General features: G+C 43.1%; 2 protein-coding genes across 4 annotated transcripts in view; one reads left to right on the top strand and one right to left on the bottom strand.

The window, feature by feature from the left end:
• The window catches only part of LOC110534171 (serine/threonine-protein kinase 26), a 23,026-nt gene extending 17,828 nt beyond the window's left edge, over positions 1 to 5,198 (top strand). For 2 of the 3 annotated variants that reach the window (XM_021618879.2, XM_021618881.2), the window contains exons 3-11: positions 1,678 to 1,734; positions 1,834 to 1,942; positions 2,080 to 2,237; positions 2,333 to 2,518; positions 2,652 to 2,800; positions 2,927 to 3,023; positions 3,162 to 3,224; positions 3,321 to 3,448; positions 3,611 to 5,198. In XM_021618879.2, the coding sequence (XP_021474554.2) occupies positions 1,678 to 1,734; positions 1,834 to 1,942; positions 2,080 to 2,237; positions 2,333 to 2,518; positions 2,652 to 2,800; positions 2,927 to 3,023; positions 3,162 to 3,224; positions 3,321 to 3,448; positions 3,611 to 3,626 (963 nt within the window). In that variant the 3' untranslated portion in view covers positions 3,627 to 5,198. Of the gene's footprint in view, positions 1 to 1,677; positions 1,735 to 1,833; positions 1,943 to 2,079; positions 2,238 to 2,332; positions 2,519 to 2,651; positions 2,801 to 2,926; positions 3,024 to 3,161; positions 3,225 to 3,320; positions 3,453 to 3,610 lie in introns of those variants that run through there. The other variant, XM_021618880.2, reaches the window with a different exon arrangement.
• LOC110534170 (FERM domain-containing protein 7) lies at positions 4,118 to 19,446 on the bottom strand. Its single transcript, XM_021618877.2, has 13 exons — positions 17,837 to 19,446; positions 17,468 to 17,637; positions 16,654 to 16,758; positions 15,391 to 15,433; positions 13,553 to 13,631; positions 13,289 to 13,386; positions 13,043 to 13,157; positions 12,665 to 12,812; positions 12,310 to 12,405; positions 11,954 to 12,117; positions 11,789 to 11,857; positions 11,530 to 11,605; positions 4,118 to 6,982 (listed from the first exon to the last, which is right to left on the bottom strand). Exons 2-13 carry the CDS (start codon positions 17,606 to 17,608, stop codon positions 5,888 to 5,890), a joined length of 2,229 nt encoding a protein of 742 aa, XP_021474552.2. The 5' UTR covers positions 17,609 to 17,637; positions 17,837 to 19,446; the 3' UTR covers positions 4,118 to 5,887.

Genomic DNA, 19,446 nt, shown 5'->3' with positions numbered 1-19,446 from the left:
AGTTCATTAGAGTAAATAAGAATTTGTTCTTAACTGACTTTCCTAGTTAAAATAAATATTTTAAAAAGTAACACACCTCAACATCAACTGTTCAGAGGAGACTACGTGAATCAGGCCTTCACGGTCAAATTGCTCCAAAGAAACCACTACTGAAGGACATCTATAATTTAGCCCAAACAACTACCTCTCCCCCTACTGTATTTATTTATTTTGCTCCTTTGCACCCCATTATTTCTCTCTACCTTGCACATTCTTCCACTGCAAATCTACCATTCCAGTGTTTTACTTGCTATATTGTATTTACTTTGCCACCATGGCCTTTTTTTGCCTTTACCTCCCTTCTCTCACCTCATTTGCTCACATCGTATATAGACTTGTTTATACTGTATTATTGACTGTATGTTTGTTTTACTCCATGTGTAACTGTTGTTGTTGTTTGTGTCGAACTGCTTTGCTTTATCTTGGCCAGGTCGCAATTGTAAATGAGAACTTGTTCTCAACTTGCCTAAGTGGTTAAATAAAGGTGAAATAAATAACTAAATAAATAAATAAAATAAAATGTGAACCCCAAAACTTCAATGGCCAATTTGAGTGCTGCTATGTTACAAGACCTGTATTTCTAGAAGAGGGTGACGTGACCCACCCTTGGTTTTTTTTGCCAGGGCCTTGAAATGTTTGCTGAGAGCGGTGTGGCGTGGTGAATGCCAGCTTTGCCCACCTTTTCATTCTGAGTATGCTCTTGTTCTGCAGCCCATCTTCTCCCTCGTGCCTCAATCTGGAGCATCGTGTGATTTTTTTTTTTTTTTTTTTTGTAAAAAAAAATATATATTTTTTATATGCGTCAGTTAGGGAGTCTTTATTGGATGATCTCCCAATATATGTTTGCCGGAGTGGACAAATCCCATGCCTCGTGCATGTCGGCACTTTCGGTTGAGGGGATCGGTGAGGTTGCCACATACAGTAGGCTATTTCTATTTGCACATAAGAGACGTTCTGCATGGAAAACCCGCGTTCACGGCCATGTGTAGCTCCAGCATGACTTTGAAATGAAAATCATCGGAGTGGCTGGGGATCTATCTGCCTTTTCTGGACCACTTTTCCCGGGAAGTGAAAGGTCCCGACGCTTCCTGCGCGTGTGCGGTATTCTACTTCTATACAGAGTCTCTGCTTTACTCGTAGAGAACAGGCTACTCTGGTGAATGGCGCTCGTTTTAATCAAGTTAAATCAAAGATAAAAAAAATGTCTGCACGATCATGTATAAAGATCGTATTGGACATGTTATACTATTATATTTGGTTCTCGTTACTGAGAGACAAAACACCGCCTCGTGTACCATGAGATTTTAGGATTGTGCGAATAGTGGCATTTTTCTGAACAGCGCACGCCACTAGGCAAAATATGGCATATTCCCATGAAACCGATTTGAGATCAGATGGTCCGCAATGCAAATGCTGCATGGACGTTTTCACCGGTTAAACCGGTGAGAAATGTGAAGGGAGGGTGACAACAGTAGCCTGGAGGTAAAGTAGGCTAGAGGTAAAGAAACGGGTGCAGAACATGATACAAATCTTTCCCGGGGGAGTGGGACAAGGGTGGAACTGGGGGGGGTTTACCTACGGCGCCTCGGCCTAAAATCATGTCTAATGGTTCCCTCTTTTCTACCTCTCTCTGTACAGGGCAGTAAACTATGGATCATTATGGAGTACCTTGGTGGTGGCTCAGCTCTGGACCTGGTAAGGGTTACAATATGTCAGTGTGTCCCCCCCCCCCCCAATGTCTGTTGATGGGTTTGCGTATGTGGTATGTGTGCTCACTGTATGTCTTGTGTCTAGCTGCGAGCAGGGGCATTTGACGAGTTTCAGATTGCGACCATGCTGAAGGAGATCTTGAAGGGTCTGGACTACCTCCACTCCGAGAGGAAGATTCACAGGGACATCAAAGGTGTGTGTGTGTAATATCTTCCGTAGAGACGAGCTGCAGTATTAGGGTTAATATATCCGGTAGTCTTGCTCTTGTGCCATGTATTGATTTCACTCATTGCTGTTGGCATTATCATGGTTGTGTGTGTGGTTTGGCAGCGGCCAACGTGCTCCTGTCCGAGTGTGGCGAAGTGAAGCTGGCAGACTTTGGCGTGGCGGGCCAGCTGACAGACACCCAGATCAAACGGGAGACGTTCGTGGGCACGCCATTCTGGATGGCCCCTGAGGTCATCCAACAGTCTGCCTATGACTCCAAGGTTACCAGCTTTCTGTTCTCTTCTGTCTTTAGTGGAGGGCAAACTTAATTTCACTGAATTCCAGGCCCCTCTCTAACACACTCGCCCTCCACCAGGCTGATATTTGGTCTCTGGGCATCACTGCCATCGAGCTGGCCAAGGGTGAACCTCCCAACTCAGACATGCACCCCATGCGGGTCCTCTTCCTCATACCAAAGAACACCCCACCCACCCTCAGTGGAGACTTCTCCAAGACCTTCAAAGAGTTTATAGACTCCTGCCTCAACAAAGACCCTTCATTTGTAAGTACAATGCCTGAGCACTTATTCAAGTGATATGAGAAATAAAAGACAATCTTGCATTATTTAGTGGTAGTCCATATAGTTGTCAATGGTTAGCCTGCCTTTAATTGTGGGCCAATATTCCCCTTTATAGAGGCCAACAGCTAAGGAGCTTCTGAAGCACAAGTTCATAGTGAAGAATGCCAAGAAGACGTCCTACCTCACTGAGCTGATAGACCGGTTGAAACGCTGGAAAGCTGAGGGACACAGTGACGGAGACTCCAGCTCTGAAGACTCTGACTCGTGAGTAGTGAAGGCTCTTAACATTGTACCCTTGACTAAGAGTTGGTAAAGATTTGATCGGAGACCCTGTCTGAACTACAGTAACATTTAACCTGTGGATAATCCTATATGTTGTGTCTCTCCCAGGGAGTCCAGCAACAAGGAGAATGACTCCTCCCAGCCAGGCTGGTCCTTTACTACTGTTCGCAAGAAGAAAGATCCAAATAATGTGTCCAATGGAACGGTGAGTTGGCCTGAGGTGGGAGGACAAGGAAGTGAATGTAATTACAATGTTAGTTGTGTGATTAGTGGGCTAATGCAAACAATTCAGGAGAGTATCATGAGTCAAAAATGTTCTCCTCTGCTTTCCATTTGACGACAGGACCAAGGCCTCCTGAAGAAGTCTGCCAGCTTGACCACACTGATCGCCCCGGTATTCACTGAGGTAGAGACTGCTACACCAGCGCTCTTTTCTAACAGTTGTAAAGATGAGATGAGTCATCTATATTGTTTTGCCTGTCTGTCTCTCCACCGCTCCTAGCTGCAGCGCAGGGATGGACAGATGAAGGGAGGGATAGAGGAGCTGGAGAAAAACCTCCACATGGCTGAGGACATCTGCCCTGGAGTCACAGACAAGATGGTCAACCGGATCATCGACAAGTTCCAGAGGTGAGTTAGGGGACAGCAGGGGAGGGGAGGGGAGGGGGGGGCTGGCTATAGGTAGTGACGTAGACTAGACTATTGGCTGGATGGTTCTTCTGGAGATTACATGTTACAATTTGGAGCAGGTGGCATTCAACTGTGTTTTCTTTCTGTGGACTTTTCCATCAGATTTTCTGTGAGTTAGTGGCTTGTGGAGGGCAGGTTTAGACGCTTGATGAGGACCACGCCTCCAGAGTGCATCATCAGGCTCTATGCCTTTTCCCATCATCCCCCATTCCTTTTCCCACCATCCTCCATGCCTCTCCTCTGATCAGCCCCCACCAGGACCATTGGATGCAGGGAAAGAGGGAGGACTCCTGCTGTGCACACTCACTGATCTTATAACCAAAAATGTTATTTTTTATTTGTCTGTATATTTGTTGAAATATGTTTATGCTATTTTATTTAACCCCTTTTAAAAGTAGGCTCAAGCGTGTTACTGTTATATTAGTCAATAGTATTTTAGTTTTGTAATATTTTAAGTCTTTTTTTTAAATGTTATTATAAGGACGTAACATCAATCTTCTGCTGAGCATAAGACGTCTACTTAAGTCAGATATTAAGGATAGTTTAGTTTTCAATTTTGAGTTCATTTTTTTACTGCTACTAAAAATGTTTAAGTAGCTATATTGTAGATGTTCAGTGTACTGCACTTGTTTCTGATGTCTAGCTTACCATCTTCATGTCACTTGTAGCATTTAGAAACCTGCTGTTTGGAGAACTGCATATCTAGTCAAACCACAGGAGTTCAATACCTCTGCTGAGAGCAGTCCGTGGGTGGGGGGAAAGGCTCAGACCAGTGGATGTCTGTAAACGGAAACTTCTGTTCGGTGACAATTGGAAAGGGGGTCACTTGTTTTGGGCATTAGGAAAGACCGTATCGGAAATGGGAAGACTTTGCTGTGCAAAAGATGTATCACGCTCCCTCTCATTCCAAAAGATACAAATCATATCTATCTTAGGGGATCTTAGCTCGAGAAGGGCAATCCTATTGGAGGCTTTGGAGATCTACTTTTGAAGGAAATATGCACTGCACACACTTTGATGGGGATGCAGCTTTTTCTAAATACGCTTGCTAGTTTATTTCCCTACTTAGACTAGATCTCAAGGGAGACGGGGGACTTTTCTGTCTTAAAGACACTATGCTCTCCCTCTACCAAAAATACTTGACAAGTGCTCAAGTGAAATGGCAATGTGGGTATTGTAATGTTTGAAACATTTTGGTCTGAGTCCTTGAGCACTCTACTGGGAGTCGTGTCCTTTTGAACAAATCCCAAATAAAGATTTTCTTGAGAATGTTATCAGCCAAGCTCAGACACATACATACAAAAGGGTGCCATCTTTGGTGTGGTGGTGACAGAGCCCCTTTTGGAAGGGAGGAAGTATGCCAACTTAACATCCAATGGTGCCTAATACTTAAATCGTAGTGATATTCTCTATTTAATTGTGGTCATGTATCATCGAATGCATTAAATAGTAATAATAAGTTTGTGAAGGCAATAATGCATTTGATCATTGCATATTTTTGTATTTCCTCATCAATTACATGCAGATGGAAAACAAGATTTTTTTTTATATTTCTGTATCTGAACTTTATAAAAGAAACTGTTGACTTAGCTTTACAGGAAGCTGTCAAATGTATATATTGGATAGTCTTTGCTTCAATCGTTGCAAAATTCATTTTGGTTTGGTTTTGAAAATAAATATTTAAATTATGAATTTCTGTTTTTTTTTTTTTATTGAATGTGTCAGTCAGTATTCCATGAAAATACATTGAATTGCATCAGTATCTTTCAACGGCAGAATGGTGGACAAGTCTACAGTATTCCCATTTTGTTTCTGAAGCCGGTCCACTTCCTGTTATGTGCAGCTAAGTAGTGCATAGAAAGTCCTTATTCTTTCCACAGTCCTTGCGGTCTTTGAAACCATTTTCAAAAGGCTTGTTTCATTAGGAATATTCCAATAACAGTTGGAGTTCCTTAGACTGTTGACAGTGAGGTGAGACCAGTACAGTAGCCTATAAGGTCCATCAAAATCCAGCACTGAAATGGTAAGACTCTGAAGAGGGGCTGTTTTGTCTTTCATCCAAGTACTTATCTTAGGTGGTGCAAGTAATTACATTTGTTCATGTAAAGTCTATTCCCCAAAAAATGTGAATTGTTTGACGGTTTCTTCGAGGCATGCTTATGAAGTCAGGTCCATCAGTTTGGTGCGTCTCTCATGCCTTCATCTTCAAATATGACCAGTGACCGGAACCATCGGGGCCTGTGGGAATGGTCACAAAAACCCTTTTTAGAGATTTATCGGGTCAGGAGGACCTCCCATTGTAACCACAGGCCCACCAAAGAGAATAAGCTGTGAGTGGCTAGGGATAGCGCCAGTACAAATACTAACGCTCTGATTGGCTCATGACCGCTTTGTTGCTGCACTGCCTTCAGGGTCACTTAAGTTAAAGGAGTCTTCCTCCCCCTCGTCCAGCTGCAGACTACCAGATGAAATGCGCATCCGAGCCAGGGGGCCAGAGCGCACCAGTTTCCCTAGCCCTGGGCAGTAGTATGGGAACATGACGTCTGAGTCACTGAGGCTGATCTCTCCACTCCCTGTCCTGCTCCCGGCACCTAGCACGCACACAGAGGCGGGCCGTTCAGGCATGGGGGACAGGTTAAGAGGGAGGTGTGTTGGGCGTGCAGGCGAGTGTCGGCGTGATAGGTGAGGGTAGTGACCTAGAGGGCGGAACTCTGCTGCTGGGGCAGAGGGCCGGAGGACCTTCACATCAGACTGGCTCCAGGAGCGCTTGGGCAGGCCTGCCTGGTAGCTGGAGTCATCACTGAAGTGGCCTGCCGTCTCCTCTCTGCCAAATTCTCTCCGACCAGCACCACAACCAGCCAGAGTGGCAGCATACAGCCCCGGAGCGATAGCCATGCTTGGAGGCACGTTGTAGCGATGGCGCTGGCGCCGCAGACCGGGAGACAAGGAGGAGGGGTTGGAGAAACTGGAGGAGCGGATGAACTCGTCCAGGAGGGCGGCCTGGGGAGCAGGCCTTGGGCCGTAGTGGGACAGAGGCAGTGGGGCTGGAGCGTGGTCCAAGGAGAAAGAGGAGCAGCCAGACATGTAGGCCTGAGCAGAGAGGGGCAGGATGGGGTGCAGCTCCAGGCAGGGGTAGGGGTAAAGGTGGGAGTGAGGGCTGGGGTAGAGCAGGACCAGCTGCTGTGTATTGGCCAGCAGTCGGCCCCTCTGAGGCCCCTCAGCCACATTGCTGCTGCGGTTGAAGCTCTGCGTGGCCCTCTCACTGTGGCACCGCAGCCCCTGTAGCGCTGTGGGCCCTGGCTCAGCCCCAGAGAAGGAAGAGGAGCGGGACTGGCCGAAGGCAGAAGTGTGTGCAGAGTGGGACGGGGGGCCCTCCAGATCCATAGTGGTGAACAGCACCTCCACAGCAGACTGACTGCGCTTCCCACCCGGGGCACAGTCGGCATGGGGGAACCCACAGGTCTGCTCATACACCTGGAACACACACACACACCCTGATATCACTGACAGCGGATGTGTAACTTTCACCATTGTACATGACCCCCACCACATTCATAAATATTTTTTTTGTCCCCCCAAATTGTATTTATCACAGTGTGATACAAAACACGGCACCAGTGTGCTTTAGGACCATGCAGAAGCCTTATAGCGTTGGGAAGGCTGTTTTCCAGCACAGCGAGATGAACAGAGGCAGCTGCTTTCTTTTGAGCTTTTTCTCTGAGTTCCATAAGAAAGCAGAGCAGAAACTGTCTACTCCTTAGTTGATTGATCTAGCTGGCAAGGTAACTGCTGTTTGAAAACAATTATTTGCTCACAGTGCTGAGCGAGTGGTGTAACTGACATGTTATGTTAGCTAATGTTTAATACCCTCTCGACTGAAGTGAATGAACTACTAGCAGCTAGTTAGCTTTCTAGTAGCTAGTAGCTACCACAGTCAGTTCAGCTTTAGCTAGCCTCTAGCTATCTGTCAGGTGGCAGTATTTAACAGCTGTTGTGTGTATGGAAATGTTTTGTAGCCTTTGTTTTGTCCCGTTTCAACAGAAGTCAGTTTGATGTTGTACCATTAGCTAGAGCTAGCCAAAAGTGAACTAACTTTAGCTACTATTTTGGCCTCAATCACACTACCCCTGAATCAATGAAACCAGCAGCCAACCGATTGAAGACTAATATTCTGATGTTGTTTCAGAGCAATGTGAGTTTTTATTAGTCACTATAGCAATGTAACATTATTGATCTGTCAGTTGTCCTAGCTAATTCCCTACTTTTTACACTGACACGGTATAAACAGCTCTGCAGGCAACATTGTCATAGTGCACAGTCAGTACACAACACTATGCTCATCATGTCTTAGCAGAATCAGATGGTGACAGGTGTCCCTGCAGCTTATGTGAATTTGGAGGTATAGTGAATGGATGAATAGTTCCATCTTGAGTTGATGGGTATTCCGGCTACAGTCTGGGATCTGTGAATAATGGTAATTTCAATTATTGAACCGTTGATTCTATTCTTGGATAATATAATGTATAAATGTACACCAAGGTAATTATTTGTGCAGGATCAGATGGTGACAGGGGTTTCATCAGGGTCAAGCAGCTAGGGAAGACCAGTCTGTGATAGCGCAGAGGTGAACTTTGCAGATACAACACTTTATTCTCTCAGTGCAGTAAACACTGGACGAGCCAGAAGCTTCAAAGATTGAAACTATTTTAAGGCCGTCTGACAGACCTTTAAAGTTGATATCCAAACTGTATCAAGGGTTGATAGAGGCTTTTCCCGATGACACAAAACATGTCAAAGAAAAATGTGAGGAAGACCTGGGAGACGCTATTGATGATGATGAACGGATACAGATGTTAGAATGCCCAATCATGTATAATCTCAGACATAAATTACTGCAGTTTTTTGACCATCCAGGGAATCTGAATATCATGCATGTCATTATTCTGCTGGAGGTATAAAACACAAAAGGGGACATATTTGCAGTCTTGTGAAGGCTGACTGAATTCTGGCAAAGAGTAAATTCTTTAATCTCAGCATGTCTACAGATTCTCACTGTTTTGGTTTCCTTATAAATGTGGATACTGGGGGCTGGTATCAGAAGAAACTGTGTAATCTAGAATTTATAGAGGCTAAGAAATGCCATTAATTGGAAGGTTGGTTATCCTCCCACAATGGATGGAAGAAATGCCAAGTTATGTATCGCTAGATTTGATTTATTACATGATTAAGGGTACACTGTGCAACTTTCATAAGGTCTGGATGCCTTATACGGAATACTGTACAACAAAAGGAGTCTGTATTGAAAACATGCCCACGTCAGGGGAGATACCTATTTAGGCAATCCCAAGGTGCTGGGCTGCTCAGTCCTGGCCCTGGGGGTCTGCCGTACTGTTGGTTGTAGAGGTCGACCGATTAATTAGGGCCGATTTCAAGTTTTCATAAGAATCGGAAATCTGTATTTTTGGACACCAATTTTTTTAAACTAGGCAAGTCAGTTAAGAACACATTCATAATTTTCAATGACGGCCTAGGAACGGTGGGTTAACTGCCTTGTTCAGGGGCAGAACAACAGAGTTTTACCTTGTCAGCTCAGGGATTCAATCTTGCAACCTTACGGTTAACTAGTCCAATGCTCTAACCACCTGCTTTACATTGCACTCCACGAGGAGCCTGCCTGTTACGCGAATGCAGTAAGAAGCCAAGGTAAGTTGCTAGCTAGCATTAAACTTATCTTATAAAAAATAATCAATCAATCATAATCACTAGTTACTAGTTACTAGTCAACACATGGTTGATGATATTACTAGTTTATCTAGCGTGTCCTGCGTTGCATATAATCGATGTGGTGCGCATTCGTGAAAAAGGACTGTCGTTGCTCCAACGTGTACCTAACCATAAACATCAATGCCTTTCTTAAAATCAATACACAGAAGTATATATTTTTAAACCTGCATATTTAGCTAAAAGAAAGGTTAGCAGGCAATATTAATGAGGTGAAATTGTGTCACTTCTCTTGTGTTCATTGCACGCAGAGTCAGGGTATATGCAACAGTTTGGGCCGCCTGGCTCATTTGCCAGAATTTTACGGAATTATGACATAATATTGAAGGTTGTGCAATGTAACAGCAATATTTAGACTTAGGGTTGCCACCCGTTTGATAAAATACGGAACGGTTCCATATTTCACTGAAAGAATGAACATTTTGTTTTCGAAATGATAGTTTCGGGATTCGACCATTTTTATGACCTAAGGCTCGTATTTCTGTGTGTTATGTTATAATTAAGTTTATGATTTGATAGAGCAGTCTGACTGAGCGATGGTAGGCACCAGCAGGCTCGTAAGCATTCATTCAAACAGCACTTTTGTGTGTTTGCCAGCAGCTCTTCGCTATGCTTCAAGCATTGATCTGTTTATGACTTCAAGCCTATCAACTCCCGAGATGAGGCTGGTGTAACCGATGTGAAATGGCTAGCTAGTTAGCGGGGTGCGCGCCAATAGCGTTTCAAACGTCACTCGCTCTGAGACTTGGAGTAGTTGTTCCCCTTGCTCTGCATGGGTAACGCTGGGAGTGAGACCGAGTCAAGACTGAGACCGGGAGGGGGACAAGGGTTCCGAGACCAGAAAAATGCGGTGCAGGTCATACTGTTCTTCACATTACCGTCTCACACACACCGTAAACACACATTATATCAAATAAAATCTATGTTAGTTAGCGAGCCAGCCAGCTAACGTTAGCTAGCTAACAGTACGATTTAACTAGATAAACTACTTTCTAACAAAATTTGAAATGTATAATATCTGAAAATGTAGCTAGGTAGACTCTCTTACCTGTAAACATGGATGAATGCTTCTCCCTCTCTGCCACAGATGCCATGGTTGCCCTTAGTTTTGAAGATGTAATCTGGAGACAGGTGTTTCATAGAACAGCCTGTATGTGTTCTTTTTGACTCCCTCCGCATATTTGAACCTTCGACCTACTAAGCTATCATCCTCTACTTCCACCGTGCATTCCACAGATTTCAAAGCTCTGACCTCCAGAAAGTGGAGGGGAACACTTTTGCAGTTATTTGTGCTATCTTTCATAAAAATCCACTTTAGAAATCATTACCTACACATACTGAGCAGCCCTTTGTTATAGACAGAAGCGTCTGTAACAAACTCATCTCTCGGCATGTCCAGCGCAGCCATTATCTCAGCCCATCATGGCTAGCGGGAAGGTTCCTGACTTTTTCTGTGGCTAAACCAACCAGACTCCTAATTTAACAATTTGATTTGTTTTTACAGATAGCATACAAGTTTGTTATTAATGCGCATGAAAGTTCACATTTTCTGCCAAAAATGTCTGTTGGGATGGTGTCTGATGGTGTCAATGTTGACAGTATCAACATTGATTTGGCTCACTTATACTTTGCATTGGCAAGATGGTGAAACCCATTCAGAAGTAGAGTACACAAAATGCTGCTTGCTTGATGGCACATGTAATCATAAATGATTTATTTGGCCGTAGAGTACGAGGCATGCGGACCAATTTAAGGGAATGGAGGTGGCGTGAAGTCTAACACATTGCAAGAAAATTCAGCTTCAGCAAGAACAGGAGTCCATTTGCACCTTGAGACACAGGAATGCATTTAGGACAGAGACTGGCACTGAGCCGGAGGTTTGAAACGCATACAGGAGGAACTGAACTGTGAGACACCTAGTTCTGTCATCTCAAAAGAGCATGCCTAAGGATATGTGGTCATACTACAACCTTACCTCATATTACAAACCTCCGTTGTCAAAACAAACTGACCAACAACAAAAAAAATGCAGAAGTGAGCCGTTGGAATTGACTCACAGGAAATCTCCTATTGCACTTGTGCATTTACAAGTTTGGTTTAGAGCACATGCAATTATGCTAATTGTTTATCAATCAAATCGCAATTGATTTAAAGTGTCTTTCACTCGGTCTCAACACCCTTTAAATTCTGTTTAGAATAATAATACAACAAAGAAATCCATATAACAGAAGGCACTGTACCTGTTTGGAGACATCAGTGAGGAGGTCAGGAGAGGACCTGCACTGCCTGTTATCATAGTGGGCCTTGTAGAACTTCCTGGAACGTAGAGGTTTAGAAAGACAAGGGTTTATTGCTTTGCTTAACCATATTCAAGCAATGCAAACCTTTCTTTCTGGACTTAAAAACATCTTCAATGAAGATTCTCCATTAAGATTGCTTTTCAGTCCAGAACTTGGCTTAATCTGTGTTACGGGAAAACTCCCCAATAAGTGTTGTAACCTTTCAAAAGGCAGGTTCTTCCTCCCCCCTCTCCTGACACAGTCCAACAGTTGTTGCTGGGTCCTACCACTAGAGAGAGGGGTAGCACAGTGTTATCAAACTGAGTAAACGGTAAAGGCTTTTGACAAATGAATAAATTCCCCCTTACGTATCTAGTGGTCTGACCTGTATCTGAAGCAGGAGCCTTTACTGTAGAGGAAGGACTTGTGTCGGGACTTGGGCTCCTCAGAGAGACGGAAGAAGGCATGGTACTCTACACACGTCTTCCAGAAGGCCTTACACACATCCCGGCTGGCCATGGCTAGCTCTACTGTGTCCTTACGAGAGGGCTGACCACACACACAAACACAAACACACACACACACACACACATGTAATAGAGGTAATTTCTGTGGAAATAAAGCAGCATGTTGTTTGAATAAAACCACATGTAACCAACAAACAGACAAACACCTGGTAACTAATGAAATCCTGTTTGACCACTGTCACACTTAACGTCTCTCTCAAAAAAAAAAACTCACCACAATCTTAGCATGGAGTTTAATCAAAAAATGCTTTCTTTTAAAACTCAGTTTGCGGATTGAGGCCCAGCTGAAAGTGTTTATCTTGGTGTTGCCCTGGGAGAAGAGAGAAACATAGTTCAAGAGTATAAACTGACAAGCAGTCCAAATGTAAACCTCTGTAATAAATACTTCTCTCTTGGTTCTGTTTACTTCTTGGCATATCTGTTTCCAGCGCCTGTCTCTCTAAAAAAGGCATAGTCCACACTGTACAATCCACTGTAATAGCATGCAAGAACATAGTATATTATACATGCCCTATGAACAACTCCTGTACATCTCATTAAGAGGTCTTTGTGACGAGCCCAGCCATTACCTGGAAGACCAACACTCCAGAGTGTGTGATGGCCAGGTTGATCTTGGTGCCCTCTCCATCATTGGCAGCCTGTGGGCGGATCCCGTACATGTCCAGCTTCCGAGCCACCTCTAGCAGCTGGCTGTCTGCCTCACCTGGTGTCTGGCCCCTGGAACACACACAGCACCAGCAACAGCCTACATTCACCTAACCACCAAACCCCCTGTCACCTCAACACGATGCGACAGTCACCTCACCGCCAGAACCATCACGCCTTCACACCTGGTAGGCCTGAGTCATGAACTACTTCAGTGAGCAGTGTAGGACCTTTTCTGCCCCCTCCCAGCTACCAGAGAACCCCAAGCCTCTGACCCTTGAGCCCGGGAGGTATCTATCTACCTGTGCCTCTTGTGGAAGCGCAGGATCTTCTTGTGGAGGCACTCCTGGTTGGGTACGTAGTTCTTGGTCTCTAGATGTTGCAAGTCAAGTTCCTCCTCGTAGTCACCTAGCTCTGCTACAAGTGTAAGGAAAGAGTGGAGACATCACTACACACACAAGCCACTACTATGATAAAACTGTAGTTCAATTGTAATCATGATCATGTGGCTTTACTCTTCAACGACAAACCCCCGGGGTTCTACTTACACTGAAGTAAATGTGAGACGAGGAGAGCAGCGCTGTTATCATTGCAAGTAAGACTCCCATTGGACAAATCCTGTTTAATCTGCAATGCAAACAGGTACCTGCAAGAGGGAACTTGAATAAGCTTGAATTTGTCTTGAATAAGCATCATGTCTGTCTGTACCAAATAAGTTCCCTTAGTCAAGAGGTCCAAACCATTTGTATAGCTGGGGCAAATGTCAATTGGCACAACCTTTTTCAACAGAAGAACAAGAGAGAGTGACCTACCTGGTCAGTTCTTTCTGCAGCTGCCCTGGGTCTGGGGGGAAGAACTTCACTATGAAGCGGAAAGTTGGATCACTGGTGTCTGTAGGAGAGAGGAACAATATCCTTGATGCTCATTCCCCATTGTTTTAGCACGACAGATAGCATGATTCAGTCCACATAGCAGAATTCACAAGCCTTTGCATAAATTACAGTTGAAGTCGGAAGTTTACATACACTTAGGTTGGAGTCATTAAAACAAGTTTTTCAACCACTCCACACATTTCTTGTTTACAAACTATAGTTTTGGCAAGTCGGTTAGGACATCTACTTTGTGCATGACACAAGTCATTTTTCCAACAATTGTTTACAGACAGATTATTACACTTAGAACTCACTGTATCACAATTCCAGTGGGTCAGAAGTTCACATACATTTAATTGACTGTGCCTTTAAACTGCATGAAAAATTCCAGAAAATGATGTCATGGCTTTAGAAGCTTCTGATAGGCTAATTGACATCATTTGAGTCAATTGGAGGTGTAGCTGTGGATGTATTTCAATGCCTACCTTCAAACTCAGTGCCTCTTTGCTTGACATCATGGGAAAATCAAAAGAAATCAGCCAAGGCCTCAGAAAATAAATTGTAGACCTCCACAAGTCTGGTTCATCCTTGGGAGCAATTTCCAAACGCCTGAATGTAACACGTTCATCTGTACAAACAATAGTACGCAAGTATAAACACCATGGGACAACGCAGCCGTCATACCGCTCAGGAAAGAGGCGCATTCTGTCTTCTAGAGATGGACGTACTTTGGTGCGAAAAGTGCAAATCAATCCCAGATCAACAGTAAAGGACCTTGTGAAGATGCTGGATGAAACAGATACAAAAGTATCTATATCCACAGTGAAACGAGTCCTATATCGACATAACATGAAAGGTCGCTCAGCAAGGAAGAAGCCACTGCTCCAAAACCGCCATAAAAAAGTCAGACTACGGTTTGCAACTGCACATGGGGCAAAGAGTGCACTTTTTGGAGAAATGTCCACTGGTCTGCTGAAACAAAAATATAACTGTTTGGCCATAATGACCATCGTTATGTTTGGAGGAAAAAGGGAGAGAATTGCAAGTCGAAGAACACCATCCCTACCGTGAAGCACGGGGGTGGCAGCATCATGTTGTGCGGGTGCTTTGCTGCAGGAGGGACTGGTGCACTTCACAAAATAGGTGGCATCATGAGGAGGAAAATGATGTGGATATATTGAAGCAACATCTCAAGACATCAGTCAGGAAGATGACGCTTGGTCGCAAATGGGTCTTCCAAATGGGCAATGACCACAAGCATACTTCCAAAATTGTGTCAAAATGGCTTAAGGATAACAAAGTCAAGGTATTGGAGTGGCCATCACAAAGCCCTGACCTCAATCCTATAGAAAATTTGTGGGCAGAACTGAAAAAGCATGTGTGAGCAAGGAGACCTACAAACCTGACTCAGTTACACCAGCTCTGTCAGGAGGAATGGGCCAAAATTCACCCTACTTATTGTGGGAAACTTGTGGAAGGCTACCCGAAATGTTTGACCCAAGTTAAACAATTTAAAGGTAATGCTACCAAATACTAATTGAGAGTATGTAAACTTCTGACCCACTGGGAATGTGATGAAAGAAATTAAAGCTGAAATAAATCATTCTCTCTACTATTATTCTGACATTTCACATTCTTAAAATAAAGTGGTGATCCTAACTGACCTAAGACAGGGCATTTTACCAGGATTAAATGTCAGGAATTGTGACAAAATGAGTTTAAATGTATTTGGCTAAGGTGTATGTAAACTTCCGACTTCAACTGTACCTGCAACTTACTTTTGACTTGCTTGGCCAGGGGCTTTAGCAGTTCCAACCACATCTGGGATTAGAAATACAGATCAGATTAGCATCCAAAGCTTGGAGTGACATCATTTAGTGTACCTTCTTTGCTCACACTTTATTTGGATATTCCATCTGTAGATGCTCGACAGATGGTCATAGTATCAACAAACTATCTGTTGATAAGCAACTGCTTGCTAGCGTTAGCACAGTGACTGAAAGTCTATGGATATCTGCTAGCATGTTAGTTAGCATTGGCTTGCAAAACAACCTCGAAATTCCTTCATACTGGACAGAGAGACATAAGAATGATACCCACAAGTTCATCTGACTCTGGGGAAGTACATCAAGGGCCTCATTGCCAAAATTCCGAAGTATCCCTTTAAGGTTAGGGTTAGGATAAGGTTTAAGGTTAGGGTTAGGATAAGGTTAGGGTTAGGATAAGGTTTAAGGTTAGGGTTAGGATAAGGTTTAAGGTTCGGGTTGGGATAAGGTTTAAGGTTAGGGTTAGGATAAGGTTTAGGGTTAGGATAAGGTTTAAGGTTAGAGTTAGGATAAGGTTTAAGGTTAGGGCCAGTGGTGGAAAAAGTGCTCAATTGTCATGCTTGAGTAAAAGTTAAGATACGTTAATAGAAAATGACTCAAGTAAAAGTGAGTCACCCAGTAAAATACTACTTGAGTAAGTCTAAAAATATTTGGTTTTAAATATACTTAAGTATCAAAAGTAAATTAAATTGCTAAAATGTACTTAAGTATCAAAAAGTAAAAGTATAAACCATTTCAAATTCCTTATATTAAGCAAATCATTTTTTTTTTTAATTGACGGACAGCCAGGGGCACACTCCAACACTCAGACATATTTACAAACGAAGCATTTGTGTTTGAGTCCGTCAGATCAGAGGCAGTAGGGATGACCAGGGATGTTCTCTCGATAAGTGTGTGATTTTGACAATTTTCCTGTCAAAATGTAATTGAGTACTTTTGGGTGTCAGGGAAAATGTATGGAGTAAAAAGTACATTAATTTCTTTAGGAATGTAGTGAGATAAAAGTAAAAGTTGGCAAAAATATAAATAGCAAAGTACAGTACAGATACCTAAAAAAAGGGCAAGAGTTAGTGTAGTCAGTTGAAATGTTAGTGATAGTCTGTAAGCGTCTACAGATGGAGAATCCAAATCATGTGTTACTCACTCTTCTTTTCATCCCTTAGTCAAACCTACATTTGAGTTACAGTACAGTATGTGTTCTACTGAATGACTTACATAACTGCCACACTGGTGACGGAACTCAAGGCCAAAATACTCTTTTTCCAACAGCTTCAAGTGTCCACATACTTTGTTGTAGAAATCATTTCCAAGGATCCTTTGCTGTAAACAGTAAACATGAAAGTTATACTTTGAAGTGTTCATTTGGCATTTTCTTTACAAAAATAACAACGTAGAGTAATTCAGCGTACACGGATCACAACCAGATCTGAATCATTATTTATTTCCCCCAACTAAGCTGTGTGAAGATGAGGAGTTTTGACATGACCTGACCATGCATTTCACTGCAGAATAAAGAAAGAGTCAAATGATGAGAGGTAGGCTGGAATGAATGAAGGCGCTTTATGTTCAATATCCCAAGGGGATGAGGAAATCGGGCCACCTTAGACACTTTAAAACCCTGCTAACTCAAAGCTGCCCTGCAGTCATTCACATCCGTCTGTACTGGACCACTCAGCAACCTCTTCTTTGATCCACTTATTGTCCCTTCACTCATGACATAGATGCACAAAATGCCCCATGGCTTGAATGGAAAAATACTGCATGCGGTCAACAGGGATAATGGGGTTTTAAAAGGAAGTGAAATGCATTGCCAACAGAGTACAATTGGAAGAAGAATCTATTTATTTAACTGTAATAATAAAAATGATAACATCTGAATATACTTCTGTTTACAATAAGCAGAGGTATTTCCGTTGACAAAAACACATAAGGCAGTGACGGTCTTTTGGCCCGTGTGTAAATCGATGAATACTTGTGACTTCTGGTCACAAGTTGACTGGAATATAGTTATGAAAAATACACTTCTCACCTCAACCTCAAATATGCTCTCACTGTCATCCAAGAAGATGACCCGCAGTTTGAATGTGCCCGCTCTTTGTTTCTTGCGAACAACGACGGCTCTCAACTCTTGAGTTCGGTTGGGCTCGTGTCCACCTTGGCTCTCGGTCATCCTCACCCACTCGTCACGAGCAAAACACACTGACACAAAACAGCAGAACTTATGACATTTTGTCAGGCCCATCTTACAAAACACTTTCTCAGGGAGTACAGGTGCTCGAAGCGTTTTTTTTTTGTGTTGTCAAAATATGACTGAATAACTCAAATGTAAGTTTGATGGAATCATGGAAACTATCATGGACTCCACTAAAAAGGTATTTCAACAACATGTTTTACATACCCTTTTCTCTTCTGTGGGTTTCATCATCCCCTCAATGATCCATCCTCACCAAATTCCAAGCAACATCGTTCAAAACCCACTATGAAGAGGGGAACCATCCTCTCTATCCTCTCCTCGCTAACATCTCCAGGCACAGCTCCAAATAGATGGCTGCACTTTGGAAAAGGTCGCGCACGCATTAAATGTGTGTGTGTGAGATTACTGCAGTAATGCAAGGTCAGGTGGTCACTGGTAGCATCATCAGGAGCTCTCTGGAAAAAAGGAAGCTACAGTACCGTAGAACGCCACTAGATGTCAGTGAGTGCATTTAACATGACCGCCATGGTCACTCAGGACTGTGAACTAGCTGGGACAGGTCTTTGCAAAAAAACAAATCTGACTGAAGGTCTACCCTCTATTCTATATAATATTTTACTGGAGAGTAACATTCTAAAGAACCTGTTGTATTTTCCATAGGCAGAATGGCTAATGATTGTTTAATAGTACAAATTAGATCATTCACTCAATCGGAGATCATTCACTAGGTAGGGGGACAATGCAAATATGAAATATGAATATATGAATATGAATGAAAAACACTATTTTGCAAGCCATTGAGGCATAATTCATTACTGTACAGCGTTTGTATAGTAATTTCACTGATTTGGGTGTTCACCAATGATCATGTTTGAAACAAGTTCAGAATGTTTGAATTCCTAAGAAACTCTTCCGCAGCATTCCACAGAAAAGGACATCTGATGTAAATTATCTTTGAAGAAATCTACAGAAAGCATTTCCTGTCACAAAAAAAAATCTACTGTGCATAAGAGCACATTCTCTGCCGTCTCTATGAGTCTGCCCCCCCATAGAGTGAGTGAAATCTGCCCCGCTAGGTGTCTAGCCTGTGGCTCTCTTTACCCTTTTGCATTTTAATGTCACGACTCTCCATGCAGAAAATTGATTCCCAATGATACCATTGAGAGGCTGGTTCACTAAGTGGAGAAAAACAAGAACAATGAGTCTACAAACACTAAATGGTGACACTAAATGAGGAAAATATCCTGGAAATACAAGCGATTATTAAGTGGGAAGTATGTTTGAATGAGGATATGTCAGTTTGATTTGATGCCCTGCTCTAAAAGGTCTTTGACTGCCGTAACAGATGAGGGTGACATTGCAGTGTTTGTTGATGTTACGGAGGAGACAGTGAGGCCTGCTATAGCCTTCAGGCCCAGATATCCAGCACAAAAGCCATACATTGTCTCCAGGAATAGTCAGGTATGTGACACTAAACTAAGCAAACAGAACATATACCGTAAGAAAAATACTACTAGTATATTCCTACTCTATATGTAGCTTGATAATCCTCCCCTCAATGAGGTTGTTTTTAGTTTTATCCTCTCCTCCAATAAAGAGCATATTTGCCAGCTCTTAATGACCCAGCCATGTGTTTTACAGTAATTCATCTCCCTTGAATCTGTAAATACTCTCAACAGAGCGGAGATCAAATTACGGCAAAACAAAGCCCCGTGAGCAGAGCATTCACAGGCGTAATGAGCCATCTGTTCTGTCACGCCACCACAAAACAAATGTCATCAAACCCTTCGCTCTCTACCTTCCCTTTCTCGCTC

Source organism: Oncorhynchus mykiss, chromosome 10 (assembly GCF_013265735.2).
Source record: "Oncorhynchus mykiss isolate Arlee chromosome 10, USDA_OmykA_1.1, whole genome shotgun sequence".
Taxonomy (NCBI): domain Eukaryota; kingdom Metazoa; phylum Chordata; class Actinopteri; order Salmoniformes; family Salmonidae; genus Oncorhynchus; species Oncorhynchus mykiss.
Note: the sequence above shows the minus strand (reverse complement) of the source record. Positions and strands in the feature narration are given on the sequence as shown.

Excerpts from the sequence above, each read along its gene's own strand:
- LOC110534170 (XM_021618877.2), bottom strand. The coding sequence starts at position 17,608 with ATGACCGAGAGCCAAGGTGGACACGAGCCCAACCGAACTCAAGAGTTG. Across the intron at positions 13,632-15,390 it reads CCTGGCCAAGCAAGTCAAAA|ACACCAGTGATCCAACTTTC; the intron begins GTAAGTTGCAGG and ends TCTCTCCTACAG. Across the intron at positions 13,158-13,288 it reads CGTCTCACATTTACTTCAGT|CAGAGCTAGGTGACTACGAG; the intron begins GTAAGTAGAACC and ends TTACACTTGTAG.